Source organism: Salvia hispanica, chromosome 2 (assembly GCF_029641045.1).
Source record: "Salvia hispanica isolate PSC_SH4W2 chromosome 2, Shi_PSC_v1, whole genome shotgun sequence".
In the NCBI taxonomy this organism is placed as follows: domain Eukaryota; kingdom Viridiplantae; phylum Streptophyta; class Magnoliopsida; order Lamiales; family Lamiaceae; genus Salvia; species Salvia hispanica.
Window position 1 is genome coordinate 9,857,129 of NC_142693.1, and position 18,199 is coordinate 9,875,327.

The 18,199-nt window shown below is 34.3% G+C and overlaps 2 protein-coding genes and 1 pseudogene across 11 annotated transcripts; all 3 read left to right on the forward strand.

Annotated features, from left to right (window-relative positions):
• The first annotated feature begins 179 nt into the window (after window positions 1–179).
• Window positions 180–4,618, forward strand: LOC125203444 (DUF21 domain-containing protein At4g14240-like). 4 transcript variants are annotated; one of them, XM_089063532.1, is made up of 14 exons: window positions 180–445; window positions 623–699; window positions 811–894; window positions 977–1,090; window positions 1,225–1,308; window positions 1,378–1,449; window positions 1,695–1,762; window positions 1,925–2,012; window positions 2,091–2,164; window positions 2,242–2,602; window positions 2,674–2,720; window positions 2,823–2,904; window positions 3,748–3,876; window positions 4,076–4,618. In XM_089063532.1, exons 1-13 carry the CDS (start codon window positions 265–267, stop codon window positions 3,838–3,840), a joined length of 1,425 nt encoding a protein of 474 aa, XP_088919658.1. In that variant the 5' UTR covers window positions 180–264; the 3' UTR covers window positions 3,841–3,876; window positions 4,076–4,618. The 4 variants fall into 4 exon arrangements, with proteins under 4 accessions (XP_088919658.1, XP_088919659.1, XP_047957745.1 ...); XM_089063533.1 differs by having other exon boundaries at window positions 4,095–4,618; XM_048101788.2 differs by having other exon boundaries at window positions 4,159–4,617.
• Window positions 4,619–9,186: 4,568 nt separating this feature from the next.
• LOC125186557 (polygalacturonase-like) lies at window positions 9,187–11,452 on the forward strand (annotated as a pseudogene).
• A 2,808-nt stretch (window positions 11,453–14,260) lies between these two features.
• Window positions 14,261–17,398, forward strand: LOC125191276 (tRNA/rRNA methyltransferase (SpoU) family protein). Of its 7 annotated transcripts, none has more exons than XR_007171189.2 (6): window positions 14,261–14,617; window positions 14,973–15,074; window positions 15,301–15,427; window positions 15,887–16,125; window positions 16,206–16,313; window positions 16,991–17,398. XR_007171189.2 is itself a non-coding variant. In XM_048089002.2 (5 exons), exons 1-4 carry the CDS (start codon window positions 14,384–14,386, stop codon window positions 16,099–16,101), a joined length of 678 nt encoding a protein of 225 aa, XP_047944959.2. In that variant the 5' UTR covers window positions 14,261–14,383; the 3' UTR covers window positions 16,102–16,125; window positions 16,994–17,398. The 7 variants fall into 7 exon arrangements, 3 of the variants coding, with proteins under 3 accessions (XP_047944959.2, XP_047944930.2, XP_047944783.2); XR_007171187.2 differs by having other exon boundaries at window positions 16,994–17,398; XM_048089002.2 differs by lacking the exon at window positions 16,206–16,313 and having other exon boundaries at window positions 16,994–17,398.
• Window positions 17,399–18,199: the final 801 nt, after the last annotated feature.

The following is an 18,199-nucleotide window of genomic DNA, read 5'->3' on the forward strand; positions in this document are numbered from 1 at the left end:
ATTTGTTGTACTCTGATCACATTGGGTAATTAGAAATGGTCCGTCATATGCATGTTACATATTTACATATCATATGGATGATCATATTTTTTTCAATTTTAATTATATGACTTTTGATAATTTTGAATTAAAATATTAATTTAAGACAACACCTGCAAATCCCAACCGCCTCTCTCTTTTGTGAATATCTCATCACGCAGAGGCTGAAATTATGCGGTTTGTGAATGCGCGGCGGTGCTGTCAATAGCGTTGAAGAAGGGCGGGATGTTAGGATCGGAGATAGAGTTCGGCAATGTGTGGTGGTACGTTTACGCAGGAATATCCTGCTTCCTTGTGATGTTCGCTGGGGTAATGTCGGGCCTCACGCTCGGCCTCATGTCCTTGGGCCTCGTCGAGCTCGAGATCCTCCAGCGCAGCGGCACCCCCGCCGAGAAGAAACAGTCTGGTCGGTTATTATCCGCTATCCTTTTATTTCTTCATTCATTCATCCCTGCCATTTCAATTTTATTTTGGTTGTTTTGTTTTCTCATGGTGATTGGGGATATACGCTTAGGATTGATTTTAGTTACAATAAATTGGGAAATGAATAATGATGAATGGAGATATGGTTAATTGTCTTCAGCTACGATATTCCCGGTGGTTAAGAAGCAGCATCAGCTTCTCGTGACATTGCTTTTATGTAATGCCGTTGCAATGGAGGTACAGATCACCCTCTTACTTTTTGTTCTAGATATGCGTTTCTCAGTCACCAGAGAAGCCAAAAGCGACCAAATTTGTATAGTTCACTTTCATTTTGTTTCCAACGTGCAGGCCCTTCCTCTATACCTAGATAAGATCTTCAATCAATATGTTGCCATTATACTATCAGTTACTTTTGTCTTGTTTTTTGGGGAGGTAATTATTCTACATCTTCAATCTCTCATTCTCCCCGTCCCGTGTTCATTCTCGTATGAGCTTTTTTTAATTATCTTATCAGGTCATCCCTCAAGCAATATGCACTAGATATGGGCTCGCCGTGGGTGCCAATTGTGTCTGGCTTGTTCGTTTTCTCATGGTTGTTTGCTACCCGATTGCTTACCCAATCAGCAAAGTAATTATTGTCCTTTTCTGTCAAAGTGATTGCAAATTTACATTTTAGATTTGTCCTACCTTTCACATGATGAAGTTTGATCATAAATAAATTTAAACTTTGAATCTCGTGATTTGGTCGTTCAATGCATTCAGGTTCTGGATTCGGTTCTGGGGCAAAATGATGTGCTGTTTAGACGAGCTCAGTTGAAAGCTCTCGTTTCTATCCACAGCCAGGAGGTAAAAGCACTTATGAGTTGGTGGAGTCTTTGTTTCATTACCATTTAAGCTGCTCTCTTTGGTTTTCAGGCTGGAAAAGGTGGTGAACTTACACGTGATGAGACAACAATTATTAGTGGAGCACTAGATTTGACAGAGAAGGTATGACATAGCAGCTTGTGCCCCTTAATTTTGCTAAGGAACGGCATTCTACTTTTCCTTTTAACATGCACCATCTTCTTTCATGTGGGAACTGGGAGGCTTGGGATTGTTGCTTCTTCCTGTCATAGCTTTCCGTTTCCTTTTTCCTTTGATCTATATGACCACTGCAGAATGTAGATCATAGTACTCTCAAGTATGCAATGTTATGAAAGCATCTTCATCTTCTTTTACTGTTTTTCAATCAGACTGCTGAGGAGGCCATGACGCCAATCGAGTCAACATTTTCGCTGGATGTTAACTCTAAGCTTGACTGGTAAGATTTGCTTGCTTGATAGAAACAGTTTCTTTACATTGTTCAGATAAGAATAACAATTTCTAGGTTCATTAGTTAAGCTGGATGGATTATTTTCATTCTACACAAGTGCGTTTATTGATTTAAGCCAAACATCATATAAAATGATTTGCATTGTCTCAGGGAAGCTATTGGTAAGGTTCTGGCTCGTGGTCATAGCCGTGTTCCAGTCTACTCTGGGAATTCAAGGAACGTCATTGGACTTTTACTGGTAAGATTATGGAAATAGAACCATCACCAATTCTTTATCCTTGACATACGACGCTTACACACACGACTCGATAATTAGGTAAAAAGCCTTCTCACTGTAAGAGCAGAAACAGAGACCCCTGTCAGTGCTGTTTCCATTCGGAGAATCCCTCGGTATGGTGTTGAACTATTGCCATTCTCATTGTATATTCGAATTTAATTTCGATTCATCTATTCTGTTGGTTTTCCAGTGTTCCTGCGGATATGCCTCTCTACGACATACTCAATGAGTTTCAAAAGGGTAGTAGCCATATGGCCGCTGTTGTGAAGACCAAAGGCCAAAGCAAAAGGCCTCCATCAATTTTGGAGAAGTCTGAGGAGAACGAACCCACAAACGGGGGTTCGGATATAACCACCCCATTGCTAACAAAGAAAGAAGATAAGCCTGATACTGTTGTTGTCGACATTGAGAAGGTGTCAAAGTCGCCATCCAAAGCTAACCTTGCGTATAATGAAGCAGTTCTGAATGGGCTGGTTGGTCCAGATGAGTCAGAAGATGGTGAAGTCATTGGCATCATCACTTTAGAAGATGTTTTCGAAGAACTTCTACAGGTAGAGATTCTTCGTAAATCGAATCCATTGCCTCTATCTTTGGTTTTATGGATTTCTCTTCTGTGACTCAGGAGGAAATCGTTGATGAGACAGATGAGTATGTTGATGTCCATAAGAGGTACTTGAGAATCATATTTTCTGCGGCTATTATTGATGTGATATACATTTGCAGTCATGCATATAAGTATATTTGAATTCTACTTTCGACATTCTTCTGTAGGATACGCGTGGCAGCAGCTGCAGCTGCTTCGTCTGTAGCACGAACCCCTTCAAAACGGAGGTTACCGGCCCAGAAAGGAGCTGTAAGTAAAATCTTGAGCAACTTAATTGTTGCATATATAGGGTGAAATTCAAATATAAGCTTTTGCTAATGTAAAAACTAAGAACTATTTTTAACCATTAGATGTTGAGAATCTATGATGGATGCATCTCCCTTGTTGGATAAAAGCATACCTGAGTTGGAAATCCTTGGGGAAATTTTTAAATTTTTTAAAGTATAGCTGATTTTCACTGCGAGTGCATACGTTTAATGCAAGTGTTCTTATGTTCTCATAATAACATCTTTTGTGTTTTTTCTCTCTATATATGTGGTACAGTTCTTGTACAAACATCAATTACTGTATAAACATCGAACCATGAAACATGATGAATATTCAAAAAAATGGAATTTTCATCACCGTGGGATTTGAACTTAGGACCACAAATTCATTCAGCACAGTGATGAAATCTACCGTAAATCTTCACGATCTCAAGGCTGAATCTAGTGCCTAGTTTATATGATCAAATTGGTTTTTATTGTGTGATCAAATTCAAACCCTATCTTTTGTCATAACATCAAACCATCGAAATTGTATGCACCCGTATGAACATTTATATATAAAATGGACTACTCCCTGCAATGAACATTATATGCGTAATGTTCATTACACGGGGTAGTCCATTTTATATAAAATGTTCATTACGGGTGCATGCGATGTCAATGGTTTGTTATTATGCATATAAGACTGTTTTGACATTAACGCACTTCTATTTATGTATGTGCAAATATCTTTTTCTTGATCAGAAACATCTTCTATGATGTTTGGTAATGTATCTATGAGTTCCTTTTCTTCTGCTTATAAGCCTCTCTCCTCATTTATGCACAGGGATCAAAGCAAGGGCCGACTCTGAAAAAAGTGGGGGAGGAGGACACCACCTCGGTAAAGCTTCCAAGCAGTGTTGGTGAGGCGAAGAGATAATAAGACGCCATAAATTTCACGCTTACCAGGAGATAGGTAACTGTGATTTTGGCCAAGGAATGAAGACTCCAATCTTGTGCAATAGTGTTAATTCTTTATACGTTAGACCCCAAATTCTGCAATGTGCAATTTAGAGTTTATGCTTGTACATTTCTAACTCAAGACAAGAATATGATATGTTTCGTTTTTGTTTATTTAATAGAAACGTTACATCCATATTTTGTGTATATCTCAGATATTCTTTTGCCATGTAGAGAGAGAGAGAGAGTGCCAATCAAGAAAACAGAAGACTTGTCATATTCATACATATATTTTCAGACAGATACTTTGCAGGAAACTCTCAACCATGACCTTCAAATTTCCATCTCACAAGAATCACAGAGCACCTCCAAGCGATGTAGAGACGCGCGTGTTGCTCTTGAACATAACGCGCGCACTTTTGCCATGGCCTTGCCGCCCTCTGCACCTGAGTCGACTCCATGATCATTGAGGTTTCGTGGTCTTTAGCTGCTGGATTGATCGATGAGCTGCTTCCCACTTTTTTATGCAAACTTGTCTAGCGATATGGGCTAGTTTATATATAAATGCACACACATAGGGATGTGTGTGTTTTTTTGCTTGTGATACCAAGTTGAGAAGGGACCCATTGTTTGGGAAAGGATGAATAAGCAGAGTCATCAGTTTGTCTCCCTGCCAAACTCCATTGAAAAGGACTGCCCCTCCCCTTTATATAATCAAACTTTTTAAAAAAATCTGTCTCAATTTATAGCTGTATATAGAAGCTGATTTTCAGCATCATTGGAAGTTAGTGTATGTGTTTTTATCTTGTACTACTTAATTTGTGCATGCACTAAACATTAATATTAATTAAATTGTGTTTTGCCTCTACTCCAACTCATCCGCATTAATAGTAATTAAATTGTGTTTTGTCTTTCGCAGGGTTGTTAATTTTTGATATAACACGAAAAGCTGACAAGACTGTGCGCGGAATTAATGAGTTTGAATTAAGGTTCAAGTTGTTATCGTATACCATTTATGAAAAGTTCTATCAAACTCATTACTCGTATATCGTACATTCGTACTCCTTATTTACACCTTATACCACTACGGCCCACTATTAAATACTCCTTCGTAATATTATGGGTCCCCTACTATCCACTAACACTATTTTAACTACCATTCTATTTATTTCTCTTACTTTTTCAATTATTCATTAATTTTCTTGTCGTCCCAAATGTCCTTATTTTTTTGGGACGGAATTAATAATATAATAATGGAATTTTTCCGTACAAACGTTTATTTCATTGTATTAATGTGGCAGATAAAATCGTTTTTGATTTATGAAATTCTAAATTTTGCAGTTATGTCACTGTAGCTGAAAAGTTATTTGCATTAATTAAAATCATTTTTTACTAACAGAATTATAAATTTTGCAGTTATTAAGCAATGAAAGATCAAAGAAATATAAATACCAATTCAATCCATCAAAGTTTAATTTGCCTGATCTGATGAAGCTGTCTACAACGAGAAGAGGGTTTCCGTTCAGGCGTCGTGCTGATTTAATTGTAATGCTATTTAAACTATTCTATCAGATACATTTGTTAGTTTTTATTCAATTTTTATAGTATGGAATCCCTTCTGTTCAAAGTTGGTTGCTGAAATATCGGTGGAGTCGACAATACTTGGATTGTGAATGTATATATTAATAATACTATTTGAGTAGAATTCTTATCATACAATGACGGATCCAAAAAATATTTATGGAGGGATCGAACAAATTCACAAAAAATGTTCCCAAGATAAACGAGACATATTTCTTTTTGAGATGTCCCATAAGTGAGTCATTTCCCTTTTTTAGCAAAAAATTCTCTCTTTTACTTTAATCTCTCTTCACTCATCTATTTTTCCATGTCTCATACTTTACTCTCTCCATTTCAACTATTTAAATATCAATTCCTTAAATCTCGTGCCCAAAAAAAGTCCTTCGCTTAAAAACGTAGTACTAGTATATTTCTGTTTAATGATTTTCAATTATGCGCTATTGAGGATATTCATATACTCCTATAATAACTATTCACAAATCTGTCACTATAAAGAGAATTTTTTTTCTCGATGTATGTCCAAATGTCTGTTCACAATTCATAAATATAAAAACTAAAAATCACGGTTCAAAAACACAGTAAGCAATCAATTAATCAAAGGAACCCATAATACACAATCCATAAAGACAATAAAAATCAATAAATTAAAAATATTAACAATTTACTAACTAAACAACAATTCACCTTAATATCATAAACCATCAAATAATAGATTCAAATATCCTAACTTGTTTCAAGTTAAAAATATAATTAAAAAAGAAGAGTGCAAAGCAAGTGTCAAACAGTACAAATTCTAATCGTTATGCAAACGTACAGAGAAGTAAGTTAGTTTGATTTCATATTAATTTCTTGCCTTATGCATTAGATAAGCACAAAATGAGAAGAAAAATCTTTAAAAAGGATGAAAATTGTATGTAAAAAAGGGGGAATGGAAGTTCAGTCTTCAAGGAGAAACTGAGAAAAGGAAGATATCTCATATGTGCCATTAGTATCTCTACTATGTGAGATTAATGAGTTGTTGATTTGTTGGGATATTACCTCAAGATTACAAATTTATTTGAGTTTTTGGACTTTGCAACTTCAGTTCCATAGCTAGTTGCAGTTGTCTTCCCGGTAGACGAACGGAGTTGGAATCGTGCAGGGGTGCAGGGCGACACTACGCGTGGAGTCGACGACAGCTCGGAACTCTGAATACAGTAGAATATTTCAGTATTCGTGGACCGACGGTGGGGTCGGCCGACCCCGCGCGACCCCACCTCGGTCCGTCATTGTTATCATATAATGTAGTAGTATTTGTCAAAACCTTGTAGCAAAAAAGGTGATGCGGTCACCCCAGCCGCCCCCACACCCCGGCCCGACAGTTTGTGAGGGGGTTCAATCAGGGTACACAGAGGCCCGTTAGAGAGGAGGCCTTCAACCCACTGTCCTGACAGGAGCCCATCTCTCAAGGCCTCACATTTGTGCCTGAGAGATGGAGTAGTGGGATTCGAACCCAGCTCCTTGTAGCAATATCTGCTCCCCCGAAACCAATTGCGCCAAGACCCTGCGGGCAGTATTTGTCAAAACCTGCCACAAGGGAAAGAAGAAAATAACAAATGAGATTAGGATAATAGCAACAGAAAAAATTCAACAAGCAATACTTTAAAGAAAAAAAAATGAGTGATATGTTTTAACAGACAATGTCCTATTTAATCATAAGTTACAGAAATCTAGGCACAATCTAAATTCTCACATCAAGTTCTAAAAATGCATCAATATATGACTCATTTACACAATTTTAATATAAAAATTCTTATCAATTTATCGCAAGATTAATATTACAGGTAATCCATCCATGTCATGGTGACTTCAATTTTACATAGATTCTCGGAGATGTCTTCATCAACCTTCCCCTCCTCACCGTCGATCTTTCTGCCAACGCCAGTGAGAATTACTAAAACAATAACCTATTAATACTGGAGACACAATTGATTCTTCAATATATTACTATTCTTTGTAAATATTTTGACATTTTTTAAAGAGAATGTAAATTTATGTATCAGTGGTAAACAATCTTTGATTGTTTGACATCTATGTGTTATATTAATGTAAAAAAGCAAATCCCGTGTGAATTTTAGTAAAGATTTTTTAAATTAGTTTTAAAAAAATCTGGTATAATTCATCCACATCAATAATTTGAAACATCGTGTGTGTCAAATCAACCATATATTACAAATAAGAAAATAAAAAATAGCTCTTCATGACAAAATTGAGAATGATGTTAAAATCCATAGTTTTTAATGCTGATTTTTATAATTGTAGGACGGACCAGATTTGACCACAATTCATGATTTTCACAATAATTTTCCATATGAATAATTATTGTAATGGGCCCTTTTGGGGACTTGTACACCTGGGCCACACATAATTTCAGTTACTGATATTAATGCCCTAAATATCGTATTATATACTCCTTTCGTCCTACAAAAGATGTCACACTTTCCTTTTTAGTTTGTCCCACAAAAGATGTCACATTTTCCTTTTTGGAAAGAGTTCTCTCTCACATGAATATAAAAATTATATTTTCTCTCTCCATTTAACACACAAAACAAAACCTCCTAAAATTTCGTGTCATCCCACAAGTGTGACATCTTTTGTGGAACGAAGGGAGTACTATATAGGGAATGGTTCCAATGTAAACTTTTAAAGTAAAAATTTTAAAACTGAAAATTATATCAGTTATTTGATGCATTAATTAATATTAGTTTTTTTATAATACCAAATGAATATTAATGTATTTGCAAAAAGTTTCTATCAGGCACATAAATAATTATCACTACTTTATGTATATTAAATACGTAGCACATTATTAACACGCAGGTGAGAGACTATGCAATCGAACTTAGGAATTTAGGATTATAAATCTCGAACTATCACCTATTATCAGGCTTAAATTTATAAAATCGTATATATTTGATTTTTTGGTAAGGTATATATTAACTCCATTGAAATAAGAATCTGGCTTGAATTTGGATTTAGTATTTTAAATTTACTCCAAGACTCTCCATCCGTCGTAAATTTGAAGTATCATTCCCCATTTTACACCGACCTTGAAAATAGTAATTAACCAAGTACATTTAAAAAGGAAATGTCAAACTTTTTTTGACATATATATTCCCTTACTTATTCTTTAGGAATGAAATGTATGATTTTCCACTTTAAATATACTCCAAGACTCTCCATCCGTCGTAAATTTGTAGATATCATTTCCCCTTTTACACCGACCTTGAAAATAGTAATTAATCGAGTACATTTAAAAAGGAAATGTCAAACTTTTTTGACGTATGTATTCTCTATTCTTTAGGAATGAAATATATAATTTTCTTAACTAACAATATCCTAGTAAACTTGATAACTAAACGAAAATTAAAGTGTTTGTTAGTAATTAATTTCGGACGCAATATTTTGGCAAATATAGTCTTTGCTGTATAACATCGAAAGTTGACTCTTTCATGAAATGGAGTAATTACGATATAATATCATTGCACTATTAGAATTGATTTGGTTTCCCTTACTTCTAAAGTTATCACTATATACTTCGTTTATATGGTGTAGAATCAAGGTACAATTTTAACTTATTTATAACTTTTTAAAACTATAATGAAATGAATTTATAACATTTTCTTAGAACTCCAAATCCTATAAATAGCAGCTACTGAATCAATTCAAATCACAAACGAAAAACACAATACACCAAAATAAAAAAATGGCCATTTCAAGAATGTTCCTAATTCTCATTCTCACATTGTTACACTACTTTTCAACATCAATTCTAGCAGCAAACCCTACCTACATGTGCTTTCCTACGGTGCAAAAGCCGACGGAAAATCTGATTGCGCCAAGGCCTTTGAAGCAGCCTGGGGCGCTGCCTGTGCCATTTCGTCTCCGGCCACCATATATGTGCCGCGGGGAAGGTACATTTTGGGAAATGCGTATTTCAAAGGCAATGAGTGCAAAAATAATGCCATAACCATACAGATTGATGGGACTCTTTCGCCCCATTCGATTACAATGTCATTGCTAATAGTAACCACTGGTTGACCTTCAAAAAGGTCACCGGAGTTTCTATCCGCGGTGGAACCCTAGATGGTCTTGGCGCCAATTTGTGGGCCTGCAAGGATTCCGGCAAGAAGTGTCCAGAAGGAGCAACGGTAACACTGATTTATCATTTTCTTACTAGTCTTCTTTTATTATGCGTTCTCATTGTTGTGTTGGCGAACACATATGGAAATTCTCAAGAAGCTTAAACCTTACCAAGCATATTTTTTTTCAAAAAACTTTATTCAGTTTTTCATATTTTATGTAAATTATTTTGCAAAAACCATATTTTCCAATCATAGCCCTACCAATCTTTTTAACATATTTCTGAATAAATTTTGGACGCTACTAAAAATAAATTTTCGAACAAAATCTAAAATTTTTAAATATAATTTTGAATTTAACTTCAAAAACAGAGTTTATCCTAATCTTCTTTCTTGTGTCTTCCCATGTCTATTTGGCCTTCATGTACTTTACTACATGAAGTGCTTGAGAGGCTTGAAACCCTACCAAGTTACTCTTATATTAAAAAAGAGTTATAGAGTTTTCAAATTTATGCTAATTTTATATAGATTATTGTAAAAGTATCTATTAACTATATAAATATTTAAAACGATATTTTGCTGAAAAATATAGACCTACCATATTATTTTTTGGAATAAAATTTAGAAAACATAGGCCATACCCGTTCGTCACTATTATGTGTTCTTTCGACTTATATATACCTTCTATATGATTTTCTTTCATGACTAGTCGATGGCGTTTCTCAATTCGAACAAAATAAGCATCAACGGATTAACCTCCATTAACAGCCAAAAGTTCCACATCATTTTCGATGGATGCAACGACGCAAAACTCCAAAACATCAAAATCTCTGCGCTTGATGAAAGCCCCAACACCGACGGAATTCACATTGCACGGTCGTCGTTGGTTAGCGTCACCAACTCACGCATTGCCACCGGCGACGACTGCATCTCTATGAGTCCCGGAACCTCCAACGTGTTTGTCCAAAATGTTGTCTGTGGCCCGGGCCACGGCATAAGGTACTACCATTGCTATAATTCATTTTTCAAGTTGTTAATATTTTATGAAAATCGTGAAACATCAAATTTTGTTTTATGCAGCATTGGAAGTCTAGGTTGGGAATTGAATGAAGCAGGGGTGGAAAATGTGACGGTGAAATCATGTGTTTTTAGTGGAACACAAAATGGTGTGAGAATAAAGACGTGGGCAAGACCTAGCAATGGATTTGTCAAAAATATTTATTATGAAGATCTCACCATGGTTAATGCTAAAAACCCTATTGTCATTGACCAGAATTACTGCCCCAACGATCAAGATTGTCCCGATCAGGTATATATATTTTGTTGATTAGGGCTTTGTCAAGCCTATTTTCTTATACGTTGAATAATTATTTACATATTAAAAAAATTTCTTCCTTTCTATACCTAATTTCTTGCAACCTATGACAATTAGTAAAGGCTAGATGATTTCGAACGATTTCAACTAGGTAAACAATAGATACAGTGGAAAAAAATTTGTGGTGTAGAAGCTTAATCGAATAGGAATGTACATATTAATTCATAATATTATATTTATTGTAGTATAAAAAGATAATATGTACCAATATCATACTTATTTGGTAGTTTTGTTTGTTTCCTTCTATAATTTCAGCATCTCCTAACCCTCATAACCTTTCACTGCAGTCGTCGGGTGTGAAGATTAGCGGCGTGACGTATAAAAACATACATGGAACATCGGCGACAGAAGTTGGAGTAAACTTGGAGTGCAGTAAAACGGAGCCTTGCACTGAAATTACGTTAGATGACGTAGTGCTAAAACACAAGAAGGAAGCAGCTAATGTTGTCTGTGAAAACGCCGTTCAGAATATGGACGGAGCAGTCAATGTATTGAAATGCCTACCTAAGAAGTAGGTAGTGTCCTAGTAGTATTTTGAGAGATTAGCTTAGAACTATTACTTATCATATCAGTTCTTCTTCAAGCGTTTATGCATTTTTTTCAATACATTTTTGACAAGTTCCCACACCAATTTAATTTTCCCAAAAAAAGAAGCATTATAGCTAGAAACTATATCAAATATTTGGCAATCAGGTATACACATAGAATATTATGCATATTTATATCGTGAATATTAACAATTAATCATTTGTGCTCCCCATTCAAAATATGATGGAATTGCTTTTCTTTTTTCTTAATATATATACTACTATAATATAGATAAATTTCTTAATATATAATCTACATAAACAAAAAAAATATAATCAGTGTAAAAATGCATGCAAGTATTAATTACTTGAATTATATACTCCATATTAAAATATAAGGCAATTCATTGTGAATAGTATTATTTATAGGACATTGGATCTTGGAAATTATTATATCTTACATAATTACATGAATTACATAATTACATAAATTAAGGCTCATAAATTTGATGGAACTGCTTTATATTTTAATATAACATATAGCAATTCATGTAATTAATGACGTGGAAGATAAAATAAAACAAGAACTAAACTATATAATTCACGTACAGTAAAAGATGAAAGCAACAAAGTTTAAATTATGATACTGAATACTTTTTATTTCTCATTTTTCACATATATGTGTACTAGAGTATATAATGAGAAAAAGAAAGCACTCTCACTGATCAAACTAATGGCACAATATATATGAATACTTTTTTAGGCGTCCAAAGGTTATTATATCAAATATGTTGTTATATTATAGGAATATATATGTGTGTGCATAGTTATATTATAGGAGGTCAAAAATTTAGGGTAGTTTCCATATTTCAGAAGATACCTTTTCCATAAAAAAGTGAAAGCTTTTGTAAATAAGATACTTTGTAATTTCATATATATCAAATAATCATAAGCGGAACACAGCATATCATCGTGCTAACATAGATTCCTAGACAAGTGAATTTTTGCTAAAAAATAAATGAATAAAAAGATTATACTCGGTGGATAATATATTTCAATGTTTTAATTAGTTGATTTGGTCATTTGGTGTGTCTTTTAACATTTTCTTCATTTTCAGTAATTCTTAAACACAAACGATGAAACGATTAGTTTGTTATTAAGTTGATGGAGTAGCCTAAAGGGACTATGAATTCAAATAAATATTGATTGTAATATTTTATAGCATTAATTTTTTTTGTTGAAGTCTATAGAATCATGAGGTGATCAGGACGTTAGAGGTGTGAAGTGATGGAGCTGACATGGCAGGAGTGAGCTCGAGTTGTTAAGAGTTAGTTGATCAGTTGGTTTTAGCCATGAGATGTAGTATATATATTGTATCTCTCATTCATTCGAAGATTAATAAAAGTTGTATCTTCTTTTTTCTCCTTTTTCATCTTTGGATCATGATGATCCAATTTCTTTATCTTCTACAACCTTGGGTTGAACAAAAGTTATTTATGATTTCAATTATCATGTCTATCATTTTTTTTCTTATTTAACTAATTTCACTCACTTAATATTATTAGTTATACTTCACATATATTTATATTATCGATAATATAAATTCAATTATTTGTATATGTTTTCTATCAAAATTCAAGATTGTTATCGTCAATATATTATTATCAATTAGATATTATTAAATTATATTGAAAGACTTATATTTTTTATTTTTCATCTTTCATTTGTTTTTACTCATAAATGATAATTGTATAATATTATTATTTATTAAAATTATTATTTTTAATTGAACTAGTATATATTTAAATTATTTTTTGCTGTATATTTTTTTTAATTCATATTAAAATATAAATTTTTTTCTGTATATTATTTTAATTCATATTAAAATATAAATTATTTGTGAAGTATAACTAATGATTTTAAGAGAGATGAATAAGAAAGGAAATAGTGAAAAAATAAAGAAAAGAGAGAAATCATAACTAAATTGGATGAGTGTGAGAAATGAGAGATACTCCATAACTTAAATTAATTAAAAAAGAGAGAAACAAAATTTTTCGATGGAGGGACACCTAAAGTGGGACACCCAAAAATAGTAAACCGGGATGAAGGGAGTAAAATTTTATTTAAGTACCTCAAATATAATTTATTTTCACAAAATATTTAAGTACCTTGAATGTAATTTATTTTCACAAATACCTCGTATATGCATTCTATATTGTTTCAGATAACCTTTTTATAATTTGTTCTATAATAAAATAGGAGTGACATTGAGTCAGTGGACTGAAATATCTATTATGAATTGAATACTTAAACAATGCGAATACTTGCACAATGCGAAAAAATCGTTAAATGAAAGGGATATTGACATTTAATATCATGGAACTTTCAAAAAATTGAGTTTTTTCTATAAACTTTGAAATTGACAAATAATATCACGAACTTTATCCTGGTATGTTATTTAACACCAGTGAAAAAAATTCCAGCTATATTAATAGATTGAAGAACAAATTCGGAGGATGTGCTTCAAGAAAAACTATTTTCAACAATTAAAAATCTTGAAATTCTCGAAGTTGTTGTCGAGAAATTATGAAAAAAATCCGTATCATGATATTATTCGCCAAAAATTTTTCATTAGTGAAAAATAACAAACTCGGGATAAAATTTGTGATATTATTTGCTAATTTTAAAATTCTTTAAAAAAAAACACTCAACTTTTTAAAAGTTTCTTAATATTATATCAATATAGTATACTTGAATAAAAATAGACTGACGCAGTCACGCAATCTTTATTTTTGGGTCATTGGGCATTTATAATTGAAACTAGCAAACGACGTCGCATGTGGTGAGTCGAGTCACTCCCCTAAAACCCTTAACATCCACCGCGCCGCTGCCGCCAAATCGCCGGTGGTACGAATCCACATGGAGAAGGAGGGTGAGAAGAAGAGTGAGGTATACGAGAGCTACGTGGTTGTTCACAATATAGCGAAGCGGCACAACGTCGGGACGCTCGCCCGCAGCGCTACCGCTTTCGGGGTGGCGGAGATGATTTTGGTCGGCCGCCGCGACTTCAACGCCTTCGGCAGCCACGGCTCCACCTCGCACATGCGTTTCCGACATTTTCACACCCTCTCTCTTGCCCGTACCTATCTCAAGGTCGCATCTCTATATACTATGTTCCAATCATTTTCACGTATTTGATTCAATTGTGGATGTAAATGAAGCTTAATTCGCTTCTCAATAGCTTAGATTTCACAAATTTGATTCGATTTGGATTCACATATTGAAACTATCTGTGTGTTTGTGTGATGAAGATGTGCATTTGATATGATCTACACTTCATTGGGAGAAAACAAGTTGATACCATTGATCTTTGTTGATATGATGCAATCTTCATATTTTCATCTTTGTTGATATGATGCAATCTTCATATTTTGATCTTTCTTTAGTGAATTGTGCAATGAGAAGTTCAATTACTGCTTCTGATATGGATTTGTTGTGATTTGATCAGGAGAAGGATTGTGACATATGTGGAGTGGAGATCACAGATAACGCCGTGCCAGTTAACGCCCATCCTTTCAGGAAGAGCACTGCTTTTCTCGTGGGCAATGAGGTTAGATGCTATTTCACTTCTTACAAGAAATCTCAATTCTTAACCCTAAAATCAGTGCCTAACTGCGCGTAGAGCTTCGTTTAAACTGGTTGTAGTATGTTTAGTACACGCAACTTTCTCATTTCAGATTTTGCTCATAACAACTTTCCCTTGCTTTCATTCAGTTTTTTCTTTATGTTGAGGTCGAATTATATATAACACGATGCCAAATGTGGGTATTCTGTAGGGAACAGGGCTTTCTCCAAAGGAGTGTGAGATGTGCGACTTCTTCGTTTACATTCCACAATATGGTGGAGGCACTGCTTCTCTAAATGTAACTGTAGCTGCTTCCATTGTCCTACAACATTTTGCAGGTATACTTATTAGTCCCATCGATTATATCTCAGTCGATGTTTAATGCTTTCACATAGGACTTTTTATCAGCTCAGACAATGGTAAACACTTGCAATTGAATGCATATCCATGGATCATTATATATGTAGGGTAAAAGTGTTTATCTCATTGGAAAATATATTACTCGATAATCCATATGTGTTGGCCTTCTCAAATTATAATAGGTTCAAGCTTACTTCCCTATAAAAGTTTATCTAGACGTTGTTTTTTGGTACTCCCTCTGTCCCAAGGAAGATGACCACCCCTTCCTTTGGCGGGGTGGGAAGTTATGTAACTTTATTTTGTGTGTGAATTGAAGAGAGTAAAGTAAGAGAGGGGGAATAAAGGAAAGTGGGTCATCTTCAATGGGACGGAGGGAGTACTATATCTTCAATGTCCTACACCATACATGTACTGACCTTCAAGAATTTTTTTTCCAGTTTGGGCAGGATTCTCTGAAAGAACTCGTGAAGGGAACAAGTTTATTGTTGCCGATAAACTTGCTTTGACAGGAAGGAAATTCTGTGCAGAAACAGCAGAATCCATAGCAGAGGAACGGAAACTGAAGAAGGAAAGCGCTGCAAATGGCTTCTTTTCTGAGAGTGGGAGCAATGAAAATCCTTCCAACCTTTTGGATTCGTTGTTTGACTCATAACGAATGGGACTTCCCAGTTTTAAGGTCCTTTCGACATCTACCTGCTCTAGATTGCACTCTTTTTCATAAAAGAGGTTGAATCTGACTTGGTATGCAATTCACAGACACCAGAAGCCGTTGAAAGAATGCATACATTTATATGTATCTGATATTAGTAAAAGTTCAAGGTGTAAGAGGTGAAGATCAAGAAATTTGATCAGTTTTCCCTAACAGTAAGACTTGTGTAGCAAATTATTCATGTGTTAGTATTATGCTACTATACACCGTATTTATAGAAAATATCTGGAAATTTTCATTTCTGCAATCTGAACTGAAAATGGTTGATGCAGCAATTATTTGTTAAGTATGATTGATTTTTTATGCTTATTATTTGATATGCTACTATTAATTTTCTGATTTTTTTTTTTTGCATTGATGTTTGTTTTATTGTTAGTTATTGACTTATTTATTTCCTGATGTCATCATTTTAATATTTGTCCTAAATTTTTAAAAAAATTAGTAAGCCACAAACCAAGTCAGATCATATGCTCATTGTGTTCAAAAAATAAATTCAATTGCAAGAATACAATATTTCTGTTCCACGAAATTAACATCAGAATTTGATGGTAAAAATATATTCTGAATTTGAAGGAAATTGTCACAACTCACAACTGTTATCCAACTCCATTTTCTTCATCTGTTCCCGCTTTTCTGGACAAGAAATTCCTAATGCTTGAATGATATAATTTGTGACTAGTTAGCAACACAGAAGTTTATTTCCACATTAATATTATCCTACTGTTTTTTAATGTTTCTAGTAGTAGTATCTTGATAGACCGATTCTATTGCTTCCGTTTTGGTTAGTTATTGCTCAATATTGCAAAGTAAAAGATGCATTTTTGTTGCTTAGCAGGGCGAACAGATTCAGAAAGGGCAAGAAAGAAGAACATAGGAATGAAGGATGAATTGGACGAAAAAGTTGGCAAAGTGTCTGCTGGCTACCCAAGTGCTGCAGTTGAGCTAGACTCCTGCCCTTGGGATCCAAAGGAGGCAAATATGTCATGTTATATCTTGAAAAATTCCCCTAAGAAAGCCAAGCCGAAACTATAAAAGAAGCCGTATAGACAGTGAGGGGGTTGGCCATTCTCTTACCAGCACCATCGTTCCAGCGATTTCACCCGGAACTTGTTCCAGCTTTATTTCCCCAGCCCTACTAGGAGTAAAATAATCCATCAAGGTTTAACCATCGTTCCACCCATCACATTTTGTATCACACCGTGGTGTTCCTTAAACAATTTATATATATTAGCGTTTAGGATGCTATGTTTAAGTCCTAACTTTGTTAAGCAACTCTTGCTGCACTTTGTGCGTAGTTAATTTGTGGTGGTAATATCTTGTTTTGCTACTATACTTCGTATTTAGTGGATCTCGTGCTTTAACTTGCATGTCTAGTTAGCATGTTAGTTAGAAGATTAGATATTACTAACTTGTTATTCTCGCATCTCAAGTAGTTGAATCTTCATTCATAGTCACTAGCATAGTTGGAATAGTTCAGTAAGTAGGGTTGAGTTCATCCAGTAATATTAATTTCTCCATAAGCACATTGAATGTGTTGGTAGAGAAGAAGTTGGTGCATGATTGTTACGATTAATCTAAATCGGCTCGAATGGAGCATGTAACATGTTAATTGGTAGAATAAGTTAGCCAATATCATTTATTTGCTTCTCGTCTTCTACAAGTGAGTTTGTCAAGTTACCTTTCATCTTTCTTCCTTTTTTTTTTTTTTTTTTTACCTTTTCTGAAATAAAACTCTGTATGGCACGATGTGAATTTATTAAAGACAATTGATCATTTCAACATGAGAATGAAGAATGATAATAGGTGAAAACTTGTGTGTAGCCTCATTCGAGCCTCATTTTAAATCACAACTCAATTTTATTATCACCATTTAAAAACTACTCCCTCCGTCAAACAATAAGCGTCACACTTTGTCATTTTGGTCCGTCCAACAATAAGAGCCATACTTCATTTTTACCATAAATGGTAAATAAAACCCACATTCCACTAACTCACTTCACTCACATTTTATTTTAAAACTAATACTCCCTCCGTTCCATAA

Bases quoted from the DNA above. Each gene is read 5' to 3' on its own strand.
- LOC125203444 (XM_089063532.1), top strand. From the start codon at position 265: ATGTTAGGATCGGAGATAGAGTTCGGCAATGTGTGGTGGTACGTTTAC. The intron at 1,091-1,224 runs GTAATTATTGTC...CAATGCATTCAG, and splicing joins TTGCTTACCCAATCAGCAAA to GTTCTGGATTCGGTTCTGGG. The intron at 1,450-1,694 runs GTATGACATAGC...TTTTTCAATCAG, and splicing joins CACTAGATTTGACAGAGAAG to ACTGCTGAGGAGGCCATGAC.
- LOC125191276 (XM_048089002.2), top strand. From the start codon at position 14,384: ATGGAGAAGGAGGGTGAGAAGAAGAGTGAGGTATACGAGAGCTACGTG. The intron at 14,618-14,972 runs GTCGCATCTCTA...TGATTTGATCAG, and splicing joins TTGCCCGTACCTATCTCAAG to GAGAAGGATTGTGACATATG. The intron at 15,075-15,300 runs GTTAGATGCTAT...GGTATTCTGTAG, and splicing joins CTTTTCTCGTGGGCAATGAG to GGAACAGGGCTTTCTCCAAA.